The 27,908-nt window shown below is 43.9% G+C and overlaps 1 protein-coding gene across 2 annotated transcripts in view; it reads right to left on the reverse strand.

The window, feature by feature from the left end:
* Positions 1-516: 516 nt before the first annotated feature.
* Positions 517-27,908, reverse strand: part of Exd1 (exonuclease 3'-5' domain containing 1) — a 30,151-nt gene continuing 2,759 nt past the window's right edge. Inside the window, exons 2-12 of one of the 2 annotated variants that reach the window (XM_041679145.1) lie at positions 25,583-25,768; positions 23,754-23,822; positions 23,456-23,513; positions 23,135-23,262; positions 17,765-17,823; positions 14,783-14,869; positions 11,617-11,721; positions 11,455-11,535; positions 6,427-6,570; positions 4,167-4,358; positions 517-2,003 (exon numbers count right to left, since the gene is read on the reverse strand). In XM_041679145.1, coding sequence (XP_041535079.1) covers positions 1,362-2,003; positions 4,167-4,358; positions 6,427-6,570; positions 11,455-11,535; positions 11,617-11,721; positions 14,783-14,869; positions 17,765-17,823; positions 23,135-23,262; positions 23,456-23,513; positions 23,754-23,822; positions 25,583-25,715 — 1,698 coding nt within the window. In that variant the 5' untranslated portion in view covers positions 25,716-25,768 and the 3' untranslated portion in view covers positions 517-1,361. Of the gene's footprint in view, positions 2,004-4,166; positions 4,359-6,426; positions 6,571-11,454; positions 11,536-11,616; positions 11,722-14,782; positions 14,870-17,764; positions 17,824-23,134; positions 23,263-23,455; positions 23,514-23,753; positions 23,823-24,449; positions 24,487-25,582; positions 25,769-27,908 lie in introns of those variants that run through there. The other variant, XM_041679146.1, reaches the window with a different exon arrangement.

The raw sequence follows: 27,908 nt of genomic DNA on the forward strand, positions 1-27,908 counted from the left end.
GGCAGGCATTCACTACAGAGCTGAGAATGACTTTAAACTTTAGATCCCCCTGCTTGCTTCTTCCTCTTAAGTGCTAAGATTACAGGAGTGGGCCATTACACCCTGCTTTGGGTCTGGAATCTGAGAGCGATCACCAATTCCTTTAGTAACACTCATAAAACAACTGGTTGTCCAATTATGCTGATGATCATGGACTATCTCCACATCCCCAAGGTGCAGTAACATCCTGTAACAGGTGGGAGAGAGATTTGAAAAATTAGTGAAACAGGGTCTCCCATGGAGCCTAGGCCGGCCTCAAACTGCTAGCCTCCTGCCTCACCTCCCAAGGGCGGGGATCACAGGTGTGCACCACCGTGTCCGGCTAGATTAGCGATTGAATCACAGGTGTGCACCTGTGTCTAGCTAGAATACAGATTTCTAAACAAGACTCCAGATCTAGGAATTCAGATATTACTCTAAAATTTCCACACTGTCACACAAAAAGGGAAAAAGAGATGATCCTGATGCCAAAACAAGTTTATTGGTTGTTTTACATACATGTGTGATTTCTGAGCACTCAACACAAAATGCCCTCCTTACAAGCTGTTTTTTTTTTCACTCTAAGGAAATGTGACAGCTCTATGCAAACCCAATTCAATCAAATGTTACTTTTCCACAAAGAGATTAACAAAGAAGCCAGCGCTCCTGCTTTGTTAGGAAAATGAACAAAACCACAAGGCTAACGAGATTTAGAGAAAATTGAGAGACTGAACCTTATAACGACATTACTTATTCTCAGGCTAGAATACAATACACAAAAATTCACAATTCAAGTAATATTTTAAGGAGAAAAGTACTGGTGAAGTTGGATGATATACATTTTTTAAACTGTAAGTAAGGGTTTTTATATTTACTTCACTTTAAAGGCCAAAAAAACAAACCAAACCCAAGCAAACAGATAAAAATACAACTTTTGTTTTTTTGGTGATGTTGCAGACTGAACCCATGGCCTGTGTAGGCTGCACCAGCCCCAGCACCCGCAGGAGCTGTCCACAATGTTCCTAAACTAGATCCTTCCAGATACTGAGCCCAAGCATTGTTCACTTCTCCAGATTCTCTAAACCTGAATTATGAGAGGTAATCACTCAGGCTCCTGGGAATATTTCTGTATATATCGACAGAATCAGAAGTTTGACTTGGTCCATTATTTCACTTTTTCCTCCCACCCAAATCCAGACACCAGGATGACACACTAAACCAAAGGTCCTTTTCTCAGAAGCCTGTGGCAGAGACCTAACCGCCCTACCCAAGGAGAAACGAATAGGAACTCTGCTGGCAGGGTAGAGGAGTCCCTTCATGAACTCATCAAGAAACCTTAACTCCTAAAACAGATTTGGAGATGGACTTATCCATGGATCTGTCTTCTCCAGGGCCGGGCAGGGTGGAAGTGTAGAACCCAAAGGCTCTCCAGAAAGATGGAAGGGGTCACTTGGTGCCACCCAGGTTTCCTGAGGAAGAGAAGGAGACACCAAAGTGTCTTCATCTGAGCTTCTTACAGCTTTCTTATTGTCTACCATTAGCAACTGTTCTATCTCCTCTTTCAAAGAAAAATGTGCCTGGGACTCATGTGTGGGAGTCAGGGAGTGAGTTCTCTGGGTTCTGGGGTCTTCTGGCCCTGCTGGCTTGTTTTCGGACTCCTCGCTGGCTTTGGCCTCCTTCATGGGAGGCAGATTATGAGACTTTGCTCTGGTCTGTTTACATTCTCTATCCAAAAAATCCTCATCCTTATCAGATTCGTGACATAGAAAATGTGGAACTTTGTCTATGCCAGTTTTACAAAATAAAAACCCTTTGATCTGGTCCTCTTTCCCTGCTGCACGACCCCCTGGCTTCTTTGGATGCAGCCCCGTTCTGATGAGGAGGCCCTGCGCATTCACTCTGTACTCCTTTGCAGCTGCCTCTCGGCGCTGCTTCTGGAAGTCCTTGAGTTGAAGTAGCTCCTCAGGCAGCTCCATACACGCAGGCTAGGAAAGAAACAAGCACAGGTTTACAAAGATGCCCCAACAAGGTCCCTAAAGTGAGTTCATCCAAATGCGCTCCAGCAGTGCCCTCTAGTGTTTCCAACAGAATGCTGTTTTCAAATTTGGATTGTATTTGTTTGGAGTAATTTAAATATTTAGTATTTAAGTGTGTGTGTGTGTGTGTGTGTGTGTGTGTGTGTGTGTGTGTAAACATAGGAAGCGTAATTTTCCAGCCTGGCTTAAGTTGGCTTAGAAGGTGCACCCTCTGAAAAGCTGTAACATTCAGGTACAGTCAGTGTATGTGTGATCTCAGGTGTGTGTGTGTGTCTGACTCCGTAAATGGCTGTCTGCACTGATGACCATCCATGTGTGTGGTGACTGGAATATCACCCAGGCTTTGTACAGTGCAGACAAGTGCTCTACAGTGAGCAACATCCCAAGTCCTAGATTACATGTCAACCCCCTCAAGTATGAATTTTTATAACTTTCTAAAATTAATCTGCCCAAATGGTAACATAGTTTTACATAGTTCTTCAGTATCTTTTTTAGGGAGGCAGGGTCTCACCGTGTAACCCATCCTTGCCTGGAACTCACCATACCCTGACCTTAGCCTAGAATTACAAGTGTGTACTGTGATAGCATATGCATATATTTTGGGGTAATTTGTGGCTGTCTGTTTTAAGACAGGGTCTCATGTGGCTCAGGCTGGCACAGAATTCATTATATTGTTCCAGATGACATTCAAATTCTGATTTTCCTGTGTACTGGGATTACAGGTGTGAGCACCATGCCCACTTTATGTGGTTGTAGGGATCAAATTCAGGACTTTATGCATACTAGGCAATACTCTACCAAATGAGATATACCCCCAGCTCTACTATCTTATTATTTTTAATTTAAAAATCTGTTTTAGTCTAGCAGTGGCAGAGCATGCCTTTAATCCCAGCACTCAGGAGGCAGAGGCAGGTGGATCTCTGAGTTCAAGGCCAGTCTGGTCTATACAGTGAGTGCAGGACAGCCAGGGTTACACAGAGAAACCCTATCTCGAAATACCAGAGTGGGGGAGTAAAGTGCAGAACAGCAGATGAAAATACATGTTGATCTCTGGCCTCCATAATCCCAAACATAGGCTAGCACTCCACATATGAGTACAAACATGAATACAGTACACAGACATGCATGCACACAACACAGACAGACGTAGACACACAGCATGTATGAACTACAATGTGGTGGTACATGCTTGTAATCCTAGCAGATGAAAAGTGGGGGCAGAAGGATCAGGAGCTCATCTTCAGATACATAGTAAATTCAAGGTCAATCCTGGATATTTAAGACATTGTTGAAAAAACAAAACAAGGAGCAGGAAAAAAAAGGTCCATTGGTTAAGAGTAACTATTGCTCTTTTGGAGGACTGGGGGTTTGGTTTCTAGCACCTACATGATGGCTCACAGCTAGCCCTAACTCCAGTTTCTGGGGATCTGGCGCCCTCTGCTGGCCTCCATCCATACTCCCTCATGTACATGCATAAACACATGCAGACAGATTCACAAAACAATATATTTTTAAAGGCAAGAAGAGGGGGACCTATGTTGTAGCTCAGTTGGCAGAATACTTGCCTAGCATGAATAAAGCCCCGAGTTTGCTATGAAGCATTACAAAAACAGGGCATAGCGGCACAGGCCTGCAACCCAGCACTGGGCAGGTAAAGGCAGAAAGATCAAGAAGTTACATAGCAAGTTTGAGGAAAGCTGAGGATACATCAGTCTCTGTTGTAGGGGAAAAAAAACATTTACCGCAAGGCTCTCCCAAGACAGATGCAAAGAGTAGAGAACGTGAAGTAGACAGTGGGAAGAGTAGACACCACAGCCAAATCTGGTGTCCCAGGACTGTAATCCAGCTGTTCAGAAGGAGGCAGGACAGAGATCAAGGCCATCCTAGACAACTCGGTCAGACCTTTTTCTCAAAACAAAAAGTTTAGGAAGGGTTATGCATGTACTTCATTAGTACAGAGTTTGCTGAGAATGTATGAGGTCCTGTGTTTGATCTCCAGCACTGCAAACACATACACACACAGGGAGTCGCCACAGCAACAGTGGATAGCACTATGTTCAATGCAAGGAAGACACAGAGAATACAAACTACACCACAGAAAGCTGCACCTACCTCAGTGCCTGCAAGCCGGTCTGCAGAACCTTCTCGATAGGTGTTTAGGTATCCATCTACTAGTGTGGTTAAATCTGACATCATCTCATCCAAGAGCACCAAGCGGAGGGGAAGCAAGTAGGTTGTTTCCAGGGCCAAGATTTTCAATAAAGGGGGTGGAAGAGGTCGTGTCAGCCATACTTCTGGATTTTCCTAGAGAAAACAAAACCGTTTTTTTTTTCCCCCAGAGATAAAATTTCTTTCTGTACAGCTCTGGCTGTCCTGGAACTCGCTTTGTAGACCAGGCTGGCCTCAAACTGACAGAGATCCGCCTCTTGAGTGCTGGGATTAAAGGCGTGCAATACCACCGCCAAGCAATTCTTAATTAATGATAAGTAAAATTTAGGCAGGTGGTGAGGTGCAAGTTCCAGGACAGCTAGGGCTATACAGTGAGATCCTGTCTTGAAAACACAAAAACAAAAATCAGACTTAATTTAAAGCATTGCCATTAAACCAGGGTGGTGGTGGCACATTTAATCCCAGCACTTAGGCAGATCTCTGTGTGAGACTGAGACCAGCCTGTTCTACAGAGCGAGTTCCAGGACAGGTTCCAAAGTTACACAGAGAAACCCTGTCTTGAAAAATCAAAAGAAAAAAAAAAATAAGAGTTACTGTGGTCATGTGGTCATAGTGTCTCTTCACAGCAATTCTATGAGTTCAAGGCCAGCCTGATCTACAGAGAAAGTTTCAGTACAGCTAAGCTTAGGCAGTGAAGGAAACTATCAAAAACAGAAAGCTTGTGAAGATGTAATTGGATGAAGGGGCCACGTTCCAGCCCCAGGAAACTGCAGAACTTGGCAGCTTTGGCCATGTGGTTCTAGCTTCAAGGATAGAAGAAAGGATCATGGAATCTCCCTCTACGACTAAGGAAAGCTGCTGAGGCCAGGCCTGTGTCAGCAGTGTCCCTGAATGGAGGCCTAGAGACCACCACATGCCGCTGTGAAGGTGTTGGAGATAACAGACCTGTGTGATCAATACCTGTGCAGAGCTACAACAGGGAGAGGAACAAGCCCAAGAGGAAGAAGAACGCTGCAGCTCACAAGGACGAAAGGAGTTAGAGATCTGAAGAGCGTTCTGGCATCAGATGTGAAGATGCAGGATTTAGAGTTTGCCCAGCTGGTTTTTGGTCTCGCTTTGGTCCAGTGATTTTCACTGTGCTCCCTTTGCCTGTAATGTATATCCTGTGCCATTTTATGTTGGAAGTATGTGATCTGCTTATTGACTTTAATTTTATAGGCAATTAAGAGACTGCATGAATCTCAGAAGAGACTTTGGACTTTAGACTTTGAAATAAGTTTGAGATTGTTATGGATATGGGGACTTTTGAAGTTGGACTGAATGCATTTTTGCATTATGATATGGCTACAAGCCTTTGGTGACTAGGGAGTGAAATATGGCTTGAAAGAAAATGTTCCCCAAAGGGAGTGGCACTATTAGGAAGTGTGGCCTTGTTGGAGTACGTGTAGTCTTGTCAGAGGAAGTGTCTGACCATGGAGGCGGGCTTTGAGGTCTTATGTATGTTCAAGCCATGTCCAGTGTCAAAGTTCACTTCCTGTTGCTTGCAAGATGTAGAACTCTCAGCTACTTCTCCAGCATCATGTCTGCCTACATGCCACCATGTCCTGCCATGATGATAATGGACCAAACTGCTAAAAATGATCAGGACACTGGTGGTGCACGTCTTTAATCCCAGCTCTTGGGAGGCAGAGGCAGGAGGCATCTCCATGAGTTCAAGGCCAGCCTGGTCTACAAAGCGAGTTCCGGGACTGCCACAGAGGTTACACAGAGAAATCCTGTCTTCAGAAACTTAAAAAAAAATGTAAGCCACCCTATTAAATGGTTTCCTCTATAGAAGTCGCTGTGGTCATGTGGCCATGGTGTCTCACCACAACAATAGAACCCTAAAACATGCACTAAGGAAAATTTACATAGCTTTGGGGAAAGCAACTAAGATGATTTTGGTTCCAATGAATTCGAATTTCCATAAAAACCTTCCCCCATGCCAACTTGAAAATATATTTTAGATACTTTTAATCTATAATCAACAAATCTTAATTCTGTTTTTATCCACTTGAAACCACAAACTGTTCCTCAGCGGCACAGCTTAGGTGCTGGCAATGCCCATTCTTACATGGCATCTCTCACTTTTCTTATCAAAAAGGCTAACAGTCCTGTGCAGACCACACCTGCAAGCTTAAATGAAACATCTTTTAATACTTACCTGAATACATCTTTGTCTCTCTTCTAAAAAGGAGAGGTATTTGGGGGCAACTTTAAGGTGTCTGATTAAATTCTCCTGCAAAGTACTGATACAGTTTGGAAGGAAACCACCAGTTTCCATGGAAAACTGAAGGACATCTGCTACCTGAGGCATGAAACAGAAAACAATCAATCCCACACCTACAACAAACCAAGATTAATCAACACACAGAAACTATCTCTTGTCAGAAGTACTCTGCAAGACTTCCCTGTAAGCGCTGGGACATAGCTCTGCTGGTGCCATGCTTGCCTAGCATGCCCCAGGCCCTGGGCTCCACCCCAGCAAGAACTAGACTTTCTGGTACAAGCCTGTAATCCCAGATCTTGGGAGGCAGAGGCAAGAGGATCATCATCTAAGACATGGGAAATTGGAAGCCAGCCTGGAGTACATGAGATGAGAAACAGACAGAAACAGACAGACAGAGGCACACACACACACACACACACACACACACACACACAGAGAGAGAGAGAGAGAGAGAGAGAGAGAGAGAGAGAGAGATCTTAGATCTTTAAATACCCTTTTCCCAGAGGTCGTGCCAAAAATGCCATAGGTAAATTTAAGTATGTCAATTTATTTTAAAAAGAAAATAATAAAACTAGGAAATAACACAGCTCTGCATTGTCTATTTTATCTTTTTGCTATTACACATTGGTGCCTTTAGAGAATGGGAAAACAAAAGAATTTAAGAATTTTTTCTTCAGATTAGAAAAAAATAAGTTTACTGAATATACAGCAAGGAAAGTAGGCAGGACAAAGGCACCAAAGCTAGCCACTCAAGAACTATGTTTATTACTTAACAGCCACTCTGATAACATTTTGGTAAGGAATGTGAATAAAATTAAGAATTGTTATACTGGGTCAGAGATGGCTCAGTGGGTAAAGCACATGCCATGCATGTGTGACTCTCTCAATCATATCCCTGGAATCCACATAAAGCAGGACATGGCAGGCAGGGTTTCTATCTGTAATCCCAGTGCTCCTAGGGCAAGAGAGGAGGCAGAGACAGGAGGATTCCCAAAAGCTCACAGGCCTGGTATATGCAGTGGTGAACAGCAAGAGACTGCTGCAAAGCAGAAAGCCAGGACCCATCTCCACGGTTGTCTCCTGACCTCTACACGTGTCTGCACCCACACACAGCATGCATACGTATCACACATACTGATATTTTAAGAAGTTGCAACAACAGTTTATCTGGGTGCCACAGGCTAAATAACGACTCCACACTCTCTATGTCTACGCTGGCTATGGTGGAGCTTGCCAGTAATCCCCGTGTTTGGGAGGTGGAGGCAGGAGAATCAGGACTTCAAGGTCATCCTCAGGTTGGTGCCAGTCTGGGTGAGACCCTGTCTTTAAACAGACAAAATAAAACAAATCAACTTCTTTTTTTTTTTAAGATTTATTTATTTATTATGTGTAGGGTTCTGTCTGCATGTATGCCTGCATGCCAGAAGAGGGCACCAGATCTCATTATAGATGGTTGTGGTTGTGATGGTTGCTGGGAATCAAACTCAGGACCTCTGGGAGACCAGCCAGTGCTTAAGTCATCTCTCCAGGCCACAAATCAATTTCTTAATCCCTAGAATCTCCTTAAGTTCTTAATATGAATTATCTTGAATCATTTGAGTAGGTCCTAAATAAAACTAAGTGTTTTGTTCTGAGACAGGGTCTCAAATGTAGCCCAAGAAGGCTTAGAACTGTGCAACCAAGGCTGGCCCTCAGTTTCCCCAGTGCTAGAACTGTGGGCTTGTGCCATCACACTCAGCTGACACAGAGGAGACTTCACTGCTGCAGAGGTGACGATGACACTGCTCTTTACTTCTGTATTTGTATTACATTTATCTATCTGTCTGCACGGGACACAGGTGAAGGCCACGAGACAACTTGTGGGAGTTGTTTCTCTCCTTTTATCATGTGATTGAAACTGTGCTCAGGATTGGCAGAAAATGCCATTACCTGGTGAGACATCTTGTCAGCCCTGCTTTTTTTAAAATTTTCTTTCTTTTTCTTCCTTTTTTTGGCGGGGGAGTGGAGGGTGAGGCAGGGTTTCTCTATGTATTCGCCCTGGCTATCCTGGAACTCACTCTGTAGACCAGGCTGGCCTCAAATTCAGAGACCCACCTGCCTCTGCCTCTCAAGTGCTGGGATTAAAGACAGTCACCACTCATGGCCTGAGGTTTAATTTTAAACAGATGTATCTATTTTTATTTCATGTGTATGAGCATTTTTCCTGCATGTATGTATGTGCACTAAATGTATACTTGTTGCCTGAGAGGGCCAGAAGAGGGCCCTCTGTGTAGTTCCAGGAACCACACTTACGTCCTCTGCAAGAGAAGCAAATGCTCTGAGCCACTGAGCCACCTCTCATACTGTTTATGTATGCATGTGTCTATGTTGAGTGCATGCACATGTGTGTACAGATGTTTGCATCTATGTGTGCAAGTGAAGGTCAGAAGACACTGCCTATTCACTCTCTGCCTATTCTTCTGAGACAGGGCCTCTTTCTGAACCTGGGGCTTGTGGTTTCTCAGCTAGGCTGAAAGTCAGCAAGCCTTAGTGAGCTTGCTGTCTCTGCCTCCCTCAGAACTGGCATTACAGGTGTTTATGGGGACACTCAGCTTGTTGTGTGGGTGCTGGGATTCCAATCCCAATCCTCATCATTATACAGCAAACATTTTTTGTCTTGTTTTTTCTTTTCTTTTCCTTTTTGATTTTTTTTTCCAGACAGGGTTTCTCTGTGTAACAATCCTGGCTGTCCTGGAACTCACTCTGTAGACCAGGCTGGCCTTGAATTCCACCTGTCTATGCCTCCAGAGTGCTGAGATTAAAGGTGTGCATCACCACTGCCTGGTTATGTCTTGGTTTTTTTGAGACAATGTTCTCTGTATAGCATTGGAGATCCGCCTGCTTCTGCCTTCCAAGTGCTGGGATTAAAAGTGTGTGCCAAGCCGGGCGATGGTGGCGCATGCCTTTAATCCCAGCACTCGGGAGGCAGAGGCAGGTGGATCTCTGTGAGTTCGAGACCAGCCTCGTCTACAGAGCTAGTTCCAGGACAGGCTCCAAAGCCACAGAGAAACCCTGTCTCAAAAAACCAAAAAAAAAAAAAAAAAAATTAAAAAAAAAATAAAAGTGTGTGCCACCGCTGTCTGGCTATAGCAAGCAATTTTATTTATTTATTTATTTAATATTTTTTTTTTTTTGGTTTTTCGAGACAGGGTTTCTCTGTGGTTTTGGAGCCTGTCCTGGAACTCCCTTTGTAGACCAGGCTGGCCTCGAACTCACAGAGATCCGCCTGCCTCTGCCTCCCGAGTGCTGGGATTAAAGGCGCGCGACACCACCGCCTGGCAGCAAGCAATTTTAAATGATGAACTGTTTATCCAGTATTGCACAAGCCATGCATGCAATTGCACACACATACTTTAAAAAGTTTTTTGAGACAGAGCCTTATGTGATGTAGGCTGGCCTTGAACTCACTATGTAGCTGAGACTGGCCTTGAAATCCTGAATCCTCCTGCTTCCTACCTACAGACTGACACACTTTGAAGAGGGAGAACAGTCACAAACAATGGATGTATGTAGCTACTAGCTACTGAAAATACAGTGGAGCCAGGAGGTGGTTTTCGTGCTTTCAGGGTCAAATCAGAAACCAGTTGAGTTTAGGTGTAGGGCTAGGCAAGGAATTTCTCATTTCCTTCGGGTCCCTTGCAGGATTCAAGTCAGATTTCATCAAGTTATTATCTTGAGCCAGATAGGGTTTTTTCATCTTTAAGAAATACTTTATTTACTTTGTTTTATATGTGTTTGCTTGCATGCATGTGTGTGTAACATATATACACTTGGTACCTGCAGAGGTCAGAAGAGAGCATCCATTCTCCTGGAACCAGAGTCACTGATGGATATGTGGGTTCTGGAAACACACTCAGGTCTTCTGCAATAGCCATCTCATTGTTGTGAGTTTTTGTTTGTGATTCGCTATGCCTGAAGATCAGAGTGCAGAGCTAACCCACTAGAGATTAGGCAGTGGTGGTGCACATCCTTAATCCCAGGACACGGGAGACAGAGGCAGATGGATCTCTGTTAGTTCAAGGCCACCCTGGGCTACACAAAAATGATATAGTCTTTAAGAGAAACAGAGCTCACATAAAGGTGATCCCAGAAGTTGGTATCACATGCCTTTAATCCCAGCACTAGGAGGCTGGAGACAGGAGTAATATGGCTCGGTGGAGAGAGGAATATAAGGCGAGAAGAGACAAGAGCTCAGTGCAGCCTGAGGTTTGGTGGAGACAGATGCAGTCTGAGGATAGGATCGCCCTTTTGGCCTGAGGATTCAGCAGAAGTAAAAGGTCTCTCTAGTGGCTGGCTGCACTGCTTCTCTATCTCTCAATTTTCACCCCTCAATATCTGACTCTGGGTTTTTATTATTAAGAACAATTAGAATTCGAGCTACATCTCGCTAGCTCCATTAATGGGGCCTTTTAAGGGGTGTAATACCCTCAACAACCTACACCCCTGAGGTAAACACGTGACAGAAGAGAGATGTGCTTTTTCACTTCATATTAACTCTCCACATCAGACTTCTGAACGGCCTCAGATTTCCCAAGTTTCTGAATGTCATGGCATACACAGCCTCCTTCCTACTTTTACATTCTAGACAGAAATAGAAGACTTTATCTCAAATGAATCTAAGTAACTTACTACACGATTTTTATAGTTTTCTCAAGTTACATCGTAATCCATGTGAGACACAGGCAGGAACGGGCCAGGAAACCAGGCTCGATCTTTTCTAAGGCTCTCCCTGTGCAGCACTGGATGATGTGCAGCTCACTCTGTAGATCATGCCGGCCTTCAACTCACAGAGATCCACCGACCCCTGCTCCTCAACACTGGAGTAAAGACATGTGCACCACACTTGGCACCGTCATTTTTCAGACAGGAATCTTGTCTACTAGGATCCGTGAGTGCTGGCTGCCTCCAGCATCCTCTTCATACCTGTGTGTCAAAGACATTGTTCAGCATGACTCCATACTGATGAGACAGGCAATCAGACAGCGATCGACAATCATGGATGACCTAGGAGTCGGAAGATGGAGACAGAGTCATTAGAACCTGGCCGCTAACCTCATTTCTACAGGAATCTGCTTCTATGCCCACCTTTAAGATTCTCTTGTCTTCTAAGATCATCTGAAGCCCATTGTTGAAAGCACGATTTCCCAGAAGGAAAATATCAAACAAGTAAACTCGGCTGTTTGTGGCCACCTACAACAGACAACACAGGATGAGGAAAGACCAGAGGAGGCCATCTGAGGACCAAAAGCACAGGGCACAGATGAAAGTGGTGAGCATCCTCATGGTTAAGCTGGCAGCAGTCATGCAAGTGATACAATGGGTGTCGGGGGTGGCTGTGTGGTAGGGTGTTTGCTTAATATGGGTGAAGTTCTGGTTTTATCTTTGATTTAATTTTGATATCTTTGATCCAGATACTGCAATAAATACGTTTAAAGGCACAATTACTAGGATTTTCAGAAGGAAAGAAAAGGGTAAACAAGTAAACTAGCTGTGTCAACCAGAAAAGCTTTGTGGGTTTTGTCTTGTTCTTTTAAGATACAGTAAGCATGATAAATATATGTATTCATTTCTATCACTTATGACATTTATTCTCTATTCTTTCAAAATTTCATACATGTATGCAATGTATCTTGGTCATATTTACCCCTTACTCTTCACCTCCAACTCCCCCAGAATGCCCTCACAACTTCATGTCCTCCTTTTTGGTTTTTTTATTTAACCCACTGAATCAAATTAGTGCTGCCTGTAGACACTGGAGCATGGAGACATCCACTGGGGAAGGTAGGCCCTCACACTCCTATAGAGAAGCTGCTCTCACTCCCAGGACTTATCAACTGCCAATAAACAGGGGTAGGCCTTGGAAACCCCTTCCCTGAACATCAAATACTGTGTGTGTGGGTGTGCACGCGCGCGTACATTTCTTCATGTGTGTGCCTGTGCATGAAGCCCAGAGGACAAACTCAGGCACTATCCACCTTATTTATCTGCATTACACACAGGACAGAAGGAGAGACTGAAACCTGCAAATTATCCAATGTCCTCCACAAATGCTGTGGCACATTCGAATATTGCTCTGCCCCTAAAGCAGATACAGATACATGTAGGTTAAAATTTTGTTTGTTTTTTGCTTTTTTGAGGCAGTGTTTCTCTCTGTAGCTCTGGTTGTCCTGGAACTCACTGTGTAGACCAAGTTGACCTTGAACTTTGAGATTTACCTGCCTCTGTCTCCAGAGTTCTGGGATTAAAGGCATGCACCACCACTACCCAGCTATTTTTTAATTTTTAAAATATGTGTATGGATGTTCTGCCTCATGTATGTCTGCACTACATACATGCCTGGTTTTCTCCAGGGTCAGAAGTGGACACTGGATCCCACGGAATTAAAGTTACAAGCAGTTGTGAGCTACCATTGGTGGGGGGAGCTGAGAATTATCCAAGTTCCTCTGTAAGAATAATAAGAGCTCTTACCCTTGATCCATCTTTCCAATACCCACTGGCCTTTTTTAAAAGAATTAATTAATTAAATAAATTTAAAAGGTAATTAATATAAGAATGGATATTCCAAGGGCTTGGGCTGTAGCTCGGTGAAAGAGTGCTTATCTAGGCTTAACTGAGATACAGGAGGCTTTAGGTACAACCCCAGTACTTCCAGAGAAAAAAGGAAACCAATAATAGATATTCTAAGTGAGTTCTTTTTTTTTTTTAATTTTTTTTTTCTAAGTGAGTTCTTAAGTGACAGAAAGACTATTAAAAATATATAAACAGGAACCTACGTAATGTGCTGGCTTTGTGGGAGCCTAGCCAGTTTGGATGTTCACCTTCCTAGGAATGGACGGAAAGGGGAGGACCTAGGACTTACCACAGGGCAGGGAACCCTGACTGCTCTTTGGACTGGAGAGGGAGGGAGAGAGGAGTGGGGGGAGGGGGAGAAGGGTGGGAGGAGGGGGAGAAGGGTGGGAGGAGGGGGAGAAGGGTGGGAGGAGGAGGAGGGAAGAAAAAAAAAAGAAGATAGGTGGGAGGAGTAAACAGAACAGAACACTGGGAGGAAGAGGAAGTGAGCTCAGACTCCACAGCTCTTCTCTTGGGAGCAGACGCCTCAGCAGAGACGCCATGCTCCTGGCTCCTGGGCAGACACACGCGATGAAGCTCCGACCCAGGATGGACATAGGCTAGAATCTTCCCGGTAAGACCGATGCTCACAGATTATTAGAGATGGGTTGATCCGGATATCAGAATTAGCCAGTAAGGGCTAGAGCTAAAGGGCCAAGCAGTGTTTAAATGAATACAATTTGTGTGTTGTTATTTCAGGCATAAACTAGCCAGGCAGCCAGGATGCTGGGGACGCAGCCCCGCCGCCCCTATTACTACAGCAGGGGAGTGGTTTCTGGTGGGTTTTGCTAAGGCTGTCAGTTAAGGATCCCTATTTAAGCGGCCCTGAAACACAATAAAGGGAACATTCTTGTTTCAAGAAAAAATATATATATATATATATATATAAACAGTGCTGGGTGGTGGCGGCTAATGCCTTTAATAACAGTACTTGGGAGGCAAAAGCAGGCAGATCTCTGAGTTCAAGGCTGGTCTACAGAGTAAGTTCCAGGACAACCAATATACTGTGGGATAATACACTGTAAAGATTTGTCACTCATTTTGGTTTAATAAAATGTTGATTGGCCAGTAACCAGGCAGGAAGTACAGGTGGGGCAAACAGACTAAAAAAAATTCTAGAAAGAGGAAAGGCAGAGATGCAGACACCATCCAGAAGGAGAGGAAGCAAGATGAGCATGCCTTACTAAGGAAGGTACCAAGCCATATCACTAAACATAGGTAAGAATTATGGGTTAATTTCAGTTGTAAAAACTAGCTAATAATAAGTCGGAGCTAATAGGCCAAACACTTTATAATTAACATAAGCTTCCATGTGTTTCTTTAAGATTGAACAGCTGTGGGACCAGGTGGGCCAGAAACTTCCATTTACACCAATATACATGTATGTAGTATGTATGTATGTACGTATGTACGTACATATCAGTGTATCCATATATGTGCACATCCATATTTACACATATACACATATCTGTGTCTATACACATACACACATACACATATACTGAACATTTGGGAAGTAGATAATGAACGAGGTTCAAAGGCTAGCAGATACACAAGAGAGTTCAAGGCCAGCCTAGGCTCCATAACACCATGCCAGAAGCAAAACCAAAGAAAACACTTCAGTTTAGAAAAGATCTTTCACCTGAAGCCAACAAAGTTTCCCATGGCGACACACATTGGCTCCTTCTGCAGCCACACCCAGGACACTTTGCTTCTTGATGTGGAGCATCTGTTAAGAAAAGGAGCGCACCTTTAATTCCAGCACTCAGGAGGCAGAAGCAGGCAGATCTCTGAGTTCAAGGCCAGCCTGGTCTACAGAGTTCTAGGACAGCCAAGGCTACACAGAGAAACCTTGTTTCAAAGGATGTGTGTCGGGGAGGGGGAAATAAACATCTTTCATGATATTTTTTTTTTTTTTTGCTTTTTCGAGACAGGATTTCTCTGTGGTTTTGGAGCCTGTCCTGGAACTAGCTCTAGTAGGCCAGGCTGGTCTCGAACTCACAGAGATCCGCCTGCCTCTGCCTCCCAAATGCTGGGATTAAAGGCGTGCGCCACCACCGTTCGGCTTCTTTCATGATATTTTGAAGCTAACAACCATAACTTGATGGTGATAAATACTGGATTTGAGGGGTCAGGGTGGCTGGTGCACATCTTTACTACCAGCACTTGTGAGGCAGAGGCATGCAGATCTGAGTGTAAGGTCAGTATGGTCTAAAGAGCGAGCTCTAGGATAGCTGGGGCTACACAGAGAAACCCTGACTCAAAATAATAAATTACCAAATAAAAAATGGGCTTTCATATGCCTTCAGGTTGGTCTCCAACTAAGCCACATAGCCCAAGCTAGTCTTATCCTCCTGAGTGTTCTGTTTCTATCCCCAAGTATTGTGATCACAGGAATGTACCAAACACCCAACCTGGGTCATCTGTGTGTGTGTGTGTGTGTGTGTGTGTGTGTGTGTGTGTGTGTATGTTCACTTGTGAGTATGTGTGTACACATTCATGTGGAGGACAGAGATCCATGTCTAGTGTCTTCCTCAGTCACTGCCTACCTTATATTTTGAGACAGGTTTTCACTGCACATGGAACTCACTGATTTGGGTAGACTAGCTAAGACTTGCTGACTAGCAGCCCCAGGAATCTTCCTGTCTCTGTCTGAGGGTACAGATGTTCATGCTCCCTGCTTTTACTTCAGTGCTGGGGATCCGAACCCAGGCCTTCATGCTTGCACAGCAGGCATTTTGCTGATGAAGGTGTCTTCCCAGCTCCTGGATCATGGTTTTGTTGTTGCTGTTCCTTTTTCCAAGACAGGGTTTCTCTGTGCAGCCTAAGCTGTTCTGGAACTTACTCTGTAGACCAGGCTGACCTCAAACTCAGAGATCCACCTGCCTCTGCTTCCCGAGTGCTGGGATTAAAGGTGTGCACCACCACATCTGGGCATTATTTCCCCATCATTTTACATTTACAGCTCTGACTAACACAAACCAGAGTCTGTTTCACTTATACATATAAATTACCACTAAACACATTTGCTCCTTAGTTTTGGAAAAAGTATAAATATATAACTGTAAGATAAATCACTCAGACCCTAAACGCTAATGAAAAAAGTCTGCAAAAAGTCAGCTCTCCCTTTAAAAACATATATATGACAGGCATGGTGGGTGTCCATCTGTCTTCCCAGTTACTCTGAAAGCTAGGGCAGGACTGAGTAGGAGGACAGGCTGAGAAAATTATGAAGACTTTGTCTCTGAACCAATAACAAATAAAATGATCCACGTACCCCAATTCTAAGTTTATATACAACAGAAATGTCAGCGACTCTCCTGAAGTCCATCTGTGAACATGAGCACATTTACTTCACTTTCTCAAATTCACTGAGATAATACCATCTGGAGTAGTCCTCTGAGAATGTGAGTGAGGAGCTGGGTGTGGTGATGTCTTCTGTAATCCACGGGGATGCAGACAGGAGGGTCAAGAGTTCAAGATCAACCTCAGCAACATAGGAAATTTGAGGCTGCATGGGGTACAGGAGACTGTGTCTTAAAAATCAAATTGCTATTCCAGCATGGGGACACATGCCTTTAATTCCAGCAGCTGGGAGGCCCAGGCAGGCCTGAGTTTGAGGCCAGCCTGGTCTACACAGAGAGTTCCAGAACAGCCAGGGTTATAGAGAAATGCTGTCTTGAAAAACCATAGATAAATAAATCCAACTGCTGTCCCTAAAATGTTGGCTAGCCTGGCATGGTGGTACACCCCTATAATCTTACTCTGAAGGGGCTGAGATAGGAGTAGATCTGAATTTAAGACGAGCATGGGTTATTTGCTAGAGCCTCTCTCAAAAACAAGTAAATAAGGCCAGTGAGATGGCTCAGAGGGTAAACGTGCTTGTCAGGCAAGTCTGATGACCTGAGCTAGTTCTAGACTACCGTGGGCTAACACTAATTGGGCAGGCCTAAAGACCTGAGTTTGATATAAAGGCAGGCACATCTGTAATCCCAGCATTCTTACTCTGCAATGGGAGCCAGAGACAAGAGAACTTGCCCAGAAACTCTGGGTCAGCTGTCCTGGAGCACACAGCACAGTAGCAGAAACAGTGTGGATCCTCAAAGAGATCTGCTGACCTCGACTCACATGCCATGGCACTCGTGCTTTCACATACACAAATACACACACACACACATACACACACACACATACATACATACATACATACATACACACATACATACACACACACACACACACACACACACACACACACATAAATAAAACCACCAAAGGGCTGGAGTGATGGTTCAGCGGTTGAATGCTGACTGTCCTTGCAGAGGATCTGGGTTTGATTTCAGGCACCACATGGCAGCTCATAGCCATCGGTAACTCCATTCCCAGAGGATCTGACGCCCTCCTCTGGACTCCATAGGCACCGTGTGAATGGGACGCATAAACATACACGTAAATGAAACACCCATACACAGAAATACAATATTTTAAATACTGTTTAAAAATAACAAAACCACCAAAATACTCTGTTCATAGGGAAAACATCAAAGATCTTAAAATCAATTTGTAAGACACAGACATGATATCTATAGAGAAGACCACACTGTGAACGATTGATAGTACTTACCGCAGCACCAAACTTCTGTTGGAATTGATCAACGACGGTGTATGTCACCTCCTCTTCCTCTACAAGAGAAGGATAGCACAAGATGTATCTCTCTTCCTTGACAAGAGAATGGCCCTCTTGTTAATTTTAGACATACCCCTTATTACCTGACCAGTCCTCACACATTAAACACATTGAGTACTAATTACTGTTCTGTTTTGTCACCTGAGAAGAAACCAGAGTCCCGTCAAGGATAATCTTACAAACTGGACGGTCTCATCATTTCCTGTCATAAGCTAGAGCTGATTCTCTCTTCCTAGTTTACATAGTTTACATATGAATACCTTGAGGCCGTTCTGTAAAGGTTGATTATTATGTATGCATGTGTAAGGTGTGCACAGTGTGTGCACACATGCTCACATGGACGTGGAGGTCAGAAGACAACTTGGTAGAGCTGGTTCTCTCTCTCCTACCTTTATGTGGGTTCTAGGGGTTGAACCTAAACCACCCAGCAAGCATCTTTACCCACTGACCCATCTTGTCTGCCAAAGTTAAGCATGTTAAAAAGATATTTCATGGGGGCTGGAGAGATGACTCAGTGATTAAGAGCACTGGCTGCTCTTCCAGAGGACCCAGGTTCAATTCCTAGCACCCACATGGCAGCTTATCACTGTAACTTAAACTGTAACTCCAGTTTCAGGCGATCCAATACCTTCACACTTATATACATGCAGGTAAAACATGAAAGCAGATGAAATAAAAATAAATTATTTTTAAAAAGATATTTCACAATAAAAAGTAATAGTTTAAAATAAATGAGTCCTGGAAAAGAAATAATACACACACTGTTGGAGTTTTTTTTTTTTTTTTTTTTTTTTTGGTTTTTCGAGACAGGGTTTCTCTGTGGTTTTGGAGCCTGTCCTGGAACTAGCTCTTGTAGACCAGGCTGGTCTCGAACTCACAGAGATCCGCCTGCCTCTGCCTCCCGAGTGCTGGGATTAAAGGTGTGCGCCACCACCGCCCGGCACTGTTGGAGTTTTTAAGTCTTGATAATTACTATTATTTGGTCTTTTTTATTTTTTTTTTTTTTGTTTTTCGAGACAGGGTTTCTCTGTGGTTTTGGAGCCTGTCCTGGAACTAGCTCTTGTAGACCAGGCTGACCTCGAACTCACAGAGATCTGCCTGCCTCTGCCTCCCGAGTGCTGGGATTAAAGGCGTGCGCCACCACCGCCCGGCTTATTTGGTCTTTTTTGAGATAAGGTCTCACACAGTTCAGGCTAGCCTTGAACTTACTAAGTAGCTGAGAATGCCCTTGAACTTCCGATCTTCCTGCCTCTATTTCCCCAGTGTACCCATCTAATGATAATGGGGATGGAACCCAGGTCATGGTTAACATGAGGAAAGTATCCTATCCTGAGCTACAGGATAGCTAAAGAGCCATGGGCACTAGAGACAGAACTGCCCAGAGGTTCTGGGTCAACTGTCCTCGAGCACACAGCAATGTAGCAGGAACAATAGTGATGGGCACTATTAACTACCTTAATTCAACTCTTGAGTTGAATTTTGGTGGCTGTCTTGGTTATGATTTGCTACTCTACTTCTGTGAAGAGACACCATGACCAACCAAACTTTTATAAAAGAAAGCATTTAACTGGAGGCTTGGTCCATTATCATCATGGCAAGAAGCACAGCAGTATGGAGCTGGAGCAGTGGCTGAGCATTCTACATTCTGATCCACAGGCAGCAGGCAAAGAGAGACAATGGGCCTGGTATGGGCTTTGGAAACATCAAAGCCCTCCCCACCACCTCCAACAAGGCCACCCCTCCTAATCCTTCCAAACAGTTCAACTGGGGACTAAGTGCACAAATACACGAGGCTACTGGGGCGTTCTCACTCAAACTGGCACAGCGACTCAATGGTTAAGAGTTTCTGCTGCTTTTCCAGAGTTACTCCCAGTGTCCCAGTCCACTTCCTGTTGCCTTCTGATTAAAAATGTAGCCAGCAGCATATCTATCTGCATGCCACCACTTCCCCACCATGATGATAATGGACTGAACCTCTGAACTGTAAGCAAGCCACCTCAATTAAATGTTTTCCTTTATAAAAGTTGCCATGGTCATGGTGTCTCTTCACAGCAATAGAAACTCAAACTAAGATAGGTAGTTCACTTAGTTTAAAGGCTTGGCAGCAGGTGATCTGTTCAATCCCCAGGGCCAACATGGTGGAAGGCAAGAAGCAACTTTATATATATATATATATATATATATATATATATATATATATATATATATATTTATTATGTATACAATATTCTGTCTGCGTGTATGCCTGAAGGCCAGAAGAGGGCACCAGACCTCATTACAGATGGTTGTGAGCCACCATGTGGTTACTGGGAATTGAACTCAGGACCTTTGGAAGAGCAGGCCATGCTCTTAACCGCTGAGCCATCTCTCCAGCCCCCAAGAAGCAACTTTCAAAGTTGTCCTCTGATTTCCACAAGAGCCAGAGTGTGCATACATGCTTTCACAGGTGTGCATATACACATGCATGCACACAAACACATCTTTATTTTCTAGTCTCTCTAGTGCAAGGACAACAATCCTCCTCTTCTTTTGCATTTATTTATTTTTAATAATTTATTTAACTTTTATTTTATATGCATTAATGTGAAGGTATCAGATCCCCCGGAAATGGAATTATAGTCAATTGTGAGTTGCTATTATGTGGGTGCTAGGAATTGAACCCTGGTCCTCTGGAAGAACAACGGGTGCTCTTAACCACTGAGCCATCTCTCCAGTCCTTCTTTTGCATTTATACATGCTCTCTTGGTGTCTTCAGCTGGTCTCAAGGTTTTAAAAACAGTCTATTGGTTGACTCCTCAAGTTCTCTCTCCATATCATTCTCTCTAGGCTACATTTGTATTTTTGGAGACAGGCCTTCACTATGTAGCCATGCTGTCCTCCACTTACAATCTTCCCAGGAATGTATCACCTGACTGCTGGCATCCCTAGACTTTTATTCAAACTTGACCCAAGCTGAATGCTGCAGTTGGTTTTAGGGTCAACTTGCCACATATTAGAATCACCTGAGTAGATTCAAACACCCAAACAACTGTCCTCATTGCCTTGACTGATAGAGGAAGGCTCACCCAATTGTAGTGGGATCTTCTGTGGTCTTTTGCTGGCTTGGTCTTCCCTCCTGCTACTGTGTTTGTCTACCCTGTTGCTGCTGCTGCTACCGATTCCTTCGCTGATAACAGAACCAGTATTTCCAAGCTTTCGTCATGGACTAGCGGACCAGAGGCTCACCAGGAAACTCCTGGGCTTCTAGCAGCAGACTGGGACTGTTGAGGCCCCCTGCTCTGTAGACTGCCACCCCCTCAAACCAGCGAGACAAAGCTATTGTGGTATACTCCACTGTAGAGGCACTTACCTTCATGAAATTAGTAACTACGGGGTTCTCAACTTCTCAGCTGTGACTTAGCTATTGTTACTAACTTTTTTTTTTTTTTTGGTTTTTCGAGACAGGGTTTCTCTGTGGTTTTGGAGCCTGTCCTGGAACTAGCTCTTGTAGACCAGGCTGGCCTCGAACTCACAGAGATCCGCCTGCCTCTGCCTCCCGAGTGCTGGGATTAAAGGCGTGCGCCACCACTGCCCAGCTGTTGTTACTAACTTAACAAATTCATATTCCCTCTCTCTCTCTCTCTCATCCCATTGGTTCTGTTCCTCTAGAGAACCCTGATTAATTCAATGGTCTTATGTTTGGGTCTCCAAAACCAAACTACATGAAAGTCTTCTCACCTTAGTTTACACGACTCCCTTCATATTTGCAGATGCTGAGGTTCTTTGATTTCTCTCCATCCTCTCACCCCATCTATCTACTTTGTCAGCACACTCCTCGAGCGCCACCTTTAACACATATCTACAAGTGCAGCATCTCTACCTCCTCTACCGCTGCCACTGGAGTCTAGGGCATTGTCCTTATTGGTTAAAAGTATTTCAAGGCTGAGAGATGGTTCACTTGGTGAAGGCACTCACTGCAGAACCTGACAGCCAGACAGGACCCACACAGCGGAAGGAGAGACCCTTCCTTCAAGTTGGCTCTTTTGCCACCACATGCATGTCATGATGCACATACATCCCCACACCACAAATAAATGTAACCGAAAATTTAAAACATAAGTTGGACAGTGGTGGCGCATGCCTTTATTTCCAGCATTCAGGAGGCAGAGGCAGGTCAGCCTGATGTACAGAGTTCCAGGACAGACAGGGCTACCAAAGAAACAAAGAAACCCTGTTTCAAAAAACTACAATACACACACACACACATACATACACATCATTGAGAAGCAAGATCAGGCACGGTGGCCCTTAGTTCTTATCTTAGGACTTGGAAGGTTGTGGCAGGAGGACTGCCTTGAGTTCCAGGTTATCCTAGACTACAGCGTGAGATCGAAAAATGAAAAACAAAAAATTATTTCTTCACAAAGCTGTCTAGATTTTTTTCTGTTTGTGTGTTGGTCTCTGTAATCCAGTCTAGCCTTGGCCTATAATCTTGGTCCCTAAGGGCCCAGGCAAGATTGTTGAGAGTTTGAGGCTAGACTGGGTTATAGAATGAATCCTAGGCTACAGGAGTGAGACCCTATCACAAAACAACAAAAACTAACCAGTTTATGCTTTGGGCATGGTGGCAGGTGGCTCTCTGAGTTTAAGGCCAGCTTGGTTCTCACAGGTTTGTGTACGGAAGCCCTGGAGCACTGGCACTTCTTTAATCATACCGCCTGGGAACTGATGCCAACCTGGACTACATAAGAAGCACCACAGTGGCCAGGGCTATCTGTGACTAGACTGTGACTCAAAACAAGACAAAGAGAACTTCTCCTGACATCCAAATAGCTTAGTGCCTCCTCTCCTTCAGGCCTTTATGCGAATGTCAATACTTCAGGAAGACCTGCCCCAGACGCTCAAAATCTCTGAAAGCACATGACCCACAAGCTTACTAGCCTGCTATTTCTCTATCTCAGCATTTGCTGATAGAATACTAGCATTCCATATATTTTACTCATTTTTAATTTTTTTTGAGACAGCATCTCATATATCCTAGGCTGTCCTCAAACTTGCTATGTAGCCAGTTCTATCCTTGAACTCTTGGTCCTTTTCTTCTACCTCTTAGTGGTGGGATGGCAGGTGCAGTGCCCACATATTTCCCACTCATCCATCTTATTTAGCATCTTGGTGTCAGACTCAATGAGGATAGCATTCCTAATCCTGGCACACACTACACATTCCACATCAACCAAACACACAATTTATAATACTAACTTTAATTCACAATTTTTATTGTGAGGCACAATAAAAGCAGCCTAGCGAATTCAGAGTTCCAGTACCCACCTGATGGGCAGTATTTGAGGTCGCTGAGCAGAGAGCTGGCTGGTGCCTCTGGCAGAGGTGACGCAGGTTCACACACTGTTAGGTCTTCATCTTTCATTTTCTCCATTCCAGCCTTTTCTGCGTTCATGCTATCCTCACAAAACAATCACATTCAGGTGAACTTGTCCTTTGTAACAGACGACATGCCTACTGACAGCAACAAGCACTGCTGGGGGCGCCATCTAGAGATAGCCACACTGCTGCTAGTGGGTTAGAGTGAAGTCTTTCTCCTCTACTGTGCTCACCTGGAAAACCTCACAGAGAAAAACTATCCTGTAATACCTAGTGGAAGACGCCTTCTCCCCAGATGCACCTTGTTCTGCTTCATCCATTAGTTCCACTGAAAAACAACCAGAAGATTTTCAACAGTTTCCGGTTGGAAAGTTACCAGCCACTCCACCACACACGTACACCGTGCTCAAATGCACACTATAAATGGGTTGAAAGTAGGAAAAGAAAATTCATATATACTGCACTAAAGACAAGACCAATCCTATTTTCTTTCAAATGCCCGAATGAGGCAGAGAAGTGAGTTTTCTATGGCAGATTCCAATCAGCGATCAGGGAACACAAAACTTACCATTCAAAATCTCATACCCAAAAAACATCTTCACTCCTGGGACACTCCGGCCTGTCTCTACATTCTTCACTGCAATAGAAAATAACCCATCTGGTTACTACTGCATACTACTTCCCCAAACTGCAAGAAACTGGGAAGTCTCTCTGACTTCTTGTCTGTGGGCATACAAGCAGGCAGAACACTGTATACATAATAAATAAACCTTTAAAAAAATCCTCCCAGCCGGGCGGTGGTGGCGCACGCCTTTAATCCCAGCACTCGGGAGGCAGAGGCAGGCGGATCTCTGTGAGTTCGAGGCCAGCCTGGTCTACAGAGCTAGTTCCAGGACAGGCTCCAAAACCACAGAGAAACCCTGTCTCGAAAAACCAAAAAAAAAAAAAAAAAAAATCCTCCCACCAGATGGTGGTGTTGCACGCCTTTAATCTCAGAACTTGGGAGGAAGAGGCAGGCAGATCTCTATGAATTCGAGGCCAGCCTGGTCTATAGAGGGAGCTCCAGGACAACCAGAGCTACATAGAGAAACCCTGTCTTGGAAAAAAAAAATCTTTTCTTTCCCAGAGAAATGTAGAGTCAGTTAAATTACAAAGCTACACCCTACAGCTGAATAATAAAATAGTAAAGCTCAGAATGTTCTAAAAACAAAAACAACAACACAAGAAAAAACCTTATAGAGAATCAGGTATAATGGTTACAGACCTTTAAACCCAGAACTTGGGAGGCAGAGCCAGGTAGATCTCTTGAATTCCAGGCTATCCTGGTCTATATAGCAAGTTCCAGGCCAGTCAAGGCTATATAATGAGACCCTGCCAAAAAAGGAAAAAAAAAAAAAAGAGAAGAAACTAAAAGGAAAAAATTCCCATCTGCTGGGGTTAAAGACATGTGCCAGCCCGGCAACGGCAGTGCATGCCTGTAATTCCAGGACCCAGGAGGCAGAGGCAGGTGGATCTCTGAGTTCGAGGCCAGCCTGGTCTACGGAGCGAGTTTCAAGACAACCAGGGCTACATAGAGAAACCCTGTATCAAAACAAACAAACAAACAAACAAACCAAAATAAAACAGAAAGCCATGTGCCACTACAGCTGCCCTATGTGGGGTTAGGGTTTGAACCTCAGGTCTTCTGTATGTTATGTAAGAACTCCACCAACTGAGCTACATTGACACAAGTTCTCACATATTCCAGACTGGCTTCAAATTCATTATGTAGTTGAAGCTGGCCCTGGACTCCTGACTTCTGGACTTCTTTTGGTCTGAAACAAATTAATCCTTTACATCTATGATTTTTTTCCCCTTTGCTGAAGCCAAAAGAAATTTCAATAACAAGATTAATTTCAATATTCATATTATTAAGAGAAGTCCCCAATTTTTAAAAACTATATGTTGAAAATTAACACCTTCAGGGTTGGAGAGATGGCTCAGCAATTCAGAGCACTGAATGCTGCTCCAGAGGACCTGGGTTTGATTCCCAGCACCCATGTAACAACTCATAACCATCTGTAACTCCAAGGGCCCTATGTCTTTTATGACATCTATGGGTACCGAGTATGCATAAGACAAACAGACATACATGCAGACCAAACACTCACACACATTAAAGAAATAATAAGAAAGAAAATTTCCACTATAATGTCAGCGAGAGTATACAAGTGAGGATGGGTCAACATGGGCAGCCATGTTGCTCCGCTAGGGAAGAGTATTCTACTATTTTCTCAGACCATTCTTAAAATAGGAACAACACTGCTTTCTCAGCTACTAATGTTGCCCACAGTCATCACCTACACACAGCTGCTAATCCCTTATGGAGGCAAAGGAAGATGACAAAGAGAACCAAACCGTGTTTTAGGACAACAGTCTTGTTAGGGTCCACATGCTGGAGCACGCCCTCGAAGATGCCAGAAACCAATGTGAGTTTCACTCTTCTCCACAAAATGTGGTTGAGGAAATGGTAGTCACTGCTGGGATCCATGCTCTCTGATTCCAAAAGCAGACTTCAGAGAATCGTCGTTGAGCGTCCAAACACTTGAAAATTAACAAAGAGATCATTATTTTGGAAAGACTATTTTTTTTTCATTTTCATAGTGGTGCACATCTTTAATCTCAGAAGACTGAAATAAGGACAATCTCTGGCTTCAACAGCTTGGTCTACATAGCTCGTTTCAGGTCAGCCAGGGAGACCTTGTCTCATAAACAGTTTCCAAAGTTTGGTTATTAGCATTTCTCCAAATTTCTAAGGCCATGGTTCTCTGATGGAGGAAGGTCATTGGCTAATAAAGGAACTGCCCTGGCCCATTTTATTGGTTAGAGGATAGGTGGGAGGAGTAAACAGAACAGAACGCTGGGAGGAAGAGGAAGTGAGGTCAGAGACTCCACAGCTCTGTCGGGAGCAGATGCCTCAGAGAGAGACGCCATGCCCCGCTCCCGGGATGAAGCTCCGACCCAGGATGGACTAGGCTAGAATCTCCCCGGTAAGCGCACCTTGGGGTGCTACACACAGATGATTAGAAATGGGCTAAATTAATATGTGAGAATTAGCCTAGAAGAGAATGGGCCAAGCAGTGTTTAAATGAATACAGTTTGTGTGTTGTTATTTTGGGGCATAAGCTAGCCGGGCAGGCAGCTGGGGTGTTGGGGACGCAGCCCCGCCGCCCCTATTACTACAGTTCTCAGTCTGTGAGCTGTAATCCTTTTGTGGGGGGAGGAGTCAAATGACCCTTTTACAGGGTCACATATCAGATATTCTACATGTCAGGTATTTACATTACAATTTATAACAGCACCAAAATTATAGTTCTTAAGTAACAATAATAATTTTATGGTTGGGGGTCACTACATTGTGAGGAACTGTATTAAGGGGCCACAGCATTAAGAAGGTTGAGAACCACTGTTCTAAGGGATAAGAACAGTGGTCTTGTTACGTTCATTACTTTAGAATGAATGCAAAGAACAACAGCAAGTACAATTTTATTTATTTTTATTTTATGTGGACAGGTGTTTTGCCTCCAGGTACATGCACGTACATTAGTTCCGCGCCTAAGGAAGCCAGAAGAGAACACCAGATCCCCTGAAACTGGAGTTACTGACAGTTGCTGGGAACTAAACCCGTGTCCTCTGTAAGAGATCTTAAGCACTGATCTCTCCAGCTCCACAATTTTAATTCATGTGGGAAACTCAAAACTGTAGAGCTATATGCAAGATGAGATTAACCTTTTTTGCTTGTAAGATTGGCATGGAGAGTGAAGTAGAGGAACAGAGGAAGCTGAAAGATTTTTTTAAATATTTATTTATTTATTATGTACACAATATTCTGTCTGTGTGTATGACTGCAGGCCAGAAGAGGGCACCAGACCTCATTTCAGATGGTTGTGAGCCACCATGTGGTTGCTGGGAATTGAACTCAGGACCTTTGGAAGAGCAGGCAATGCTCTTAACCTCTGAGCCATCTCTCCAGCCCCAAGCTGAAAGATTTTTAAGACCAGAGGGGATGGATGTCATCAAGGAAACAGTGTCTTCTAGACACAAGGAGACTGAGGGACATATGAACTCACACATCTTGGCAGCAAGTACAGGGCCTGCACAGGTCCGAGCTGGATGGGATCCCCGCGGTGAGAGGGGAAGTGGACACAAGCTCCCATCTCCAGCTGACAACAGCTCACAGAGGAAAGATCAGATCAGCTTCTCCAATAGAGCCTCACTGGGGATACAAACCCTGTATTAAGGCCAAACCCTGTATTCAGCAGTACATGGCCTATGAAAAATGAACTCAGTGGTATTTTCAGAAATATTTTCTTTTATTGCTTTGTCTGGGAATTTTTTACCTTCCAGGACTTTTACTTTTATATTACAGTTTCCAATTTTGTGTTTTTATGGACATTGTGTTTCTTGTGCTTTTTGTTTCATTCTGGTTGTTTAATTTGCCTGTTTTTTGTTTTGCTTTGTTTTTGTATTTTTGAGAGAGAGTTTCACTATGTAGCTCTGTCTGTCCTGGAATTCACTATGTAAACCAGGCTAGCCTCTATCTCACTAAGATTCACCTGCCTCTGCCTCTCAAGTGCTGGGATTAAAGGCGTGCACCACCATGCCCAGCTATCTTTTTATACTTCAAGGAAGGGCTTTCAAAAATATTGATACTTGCCGGGCGGTGGTGGCGCACGCCTTTAAT

Source organism: Microtus oregoni, unplaced genomic scaffold, assembly GCF_018167655.1.
Source record: "Microtus oregoni isolate MIOR12 unplaced genomic scaffold, Mior012 000031F_ref0000149, whole genome shotgun sequence".
NCBI lineage: Eukaryota > Metazoa > Chordata > Mammalia > Rodentia > Cricetidae > Microtus > Microtus oregoni.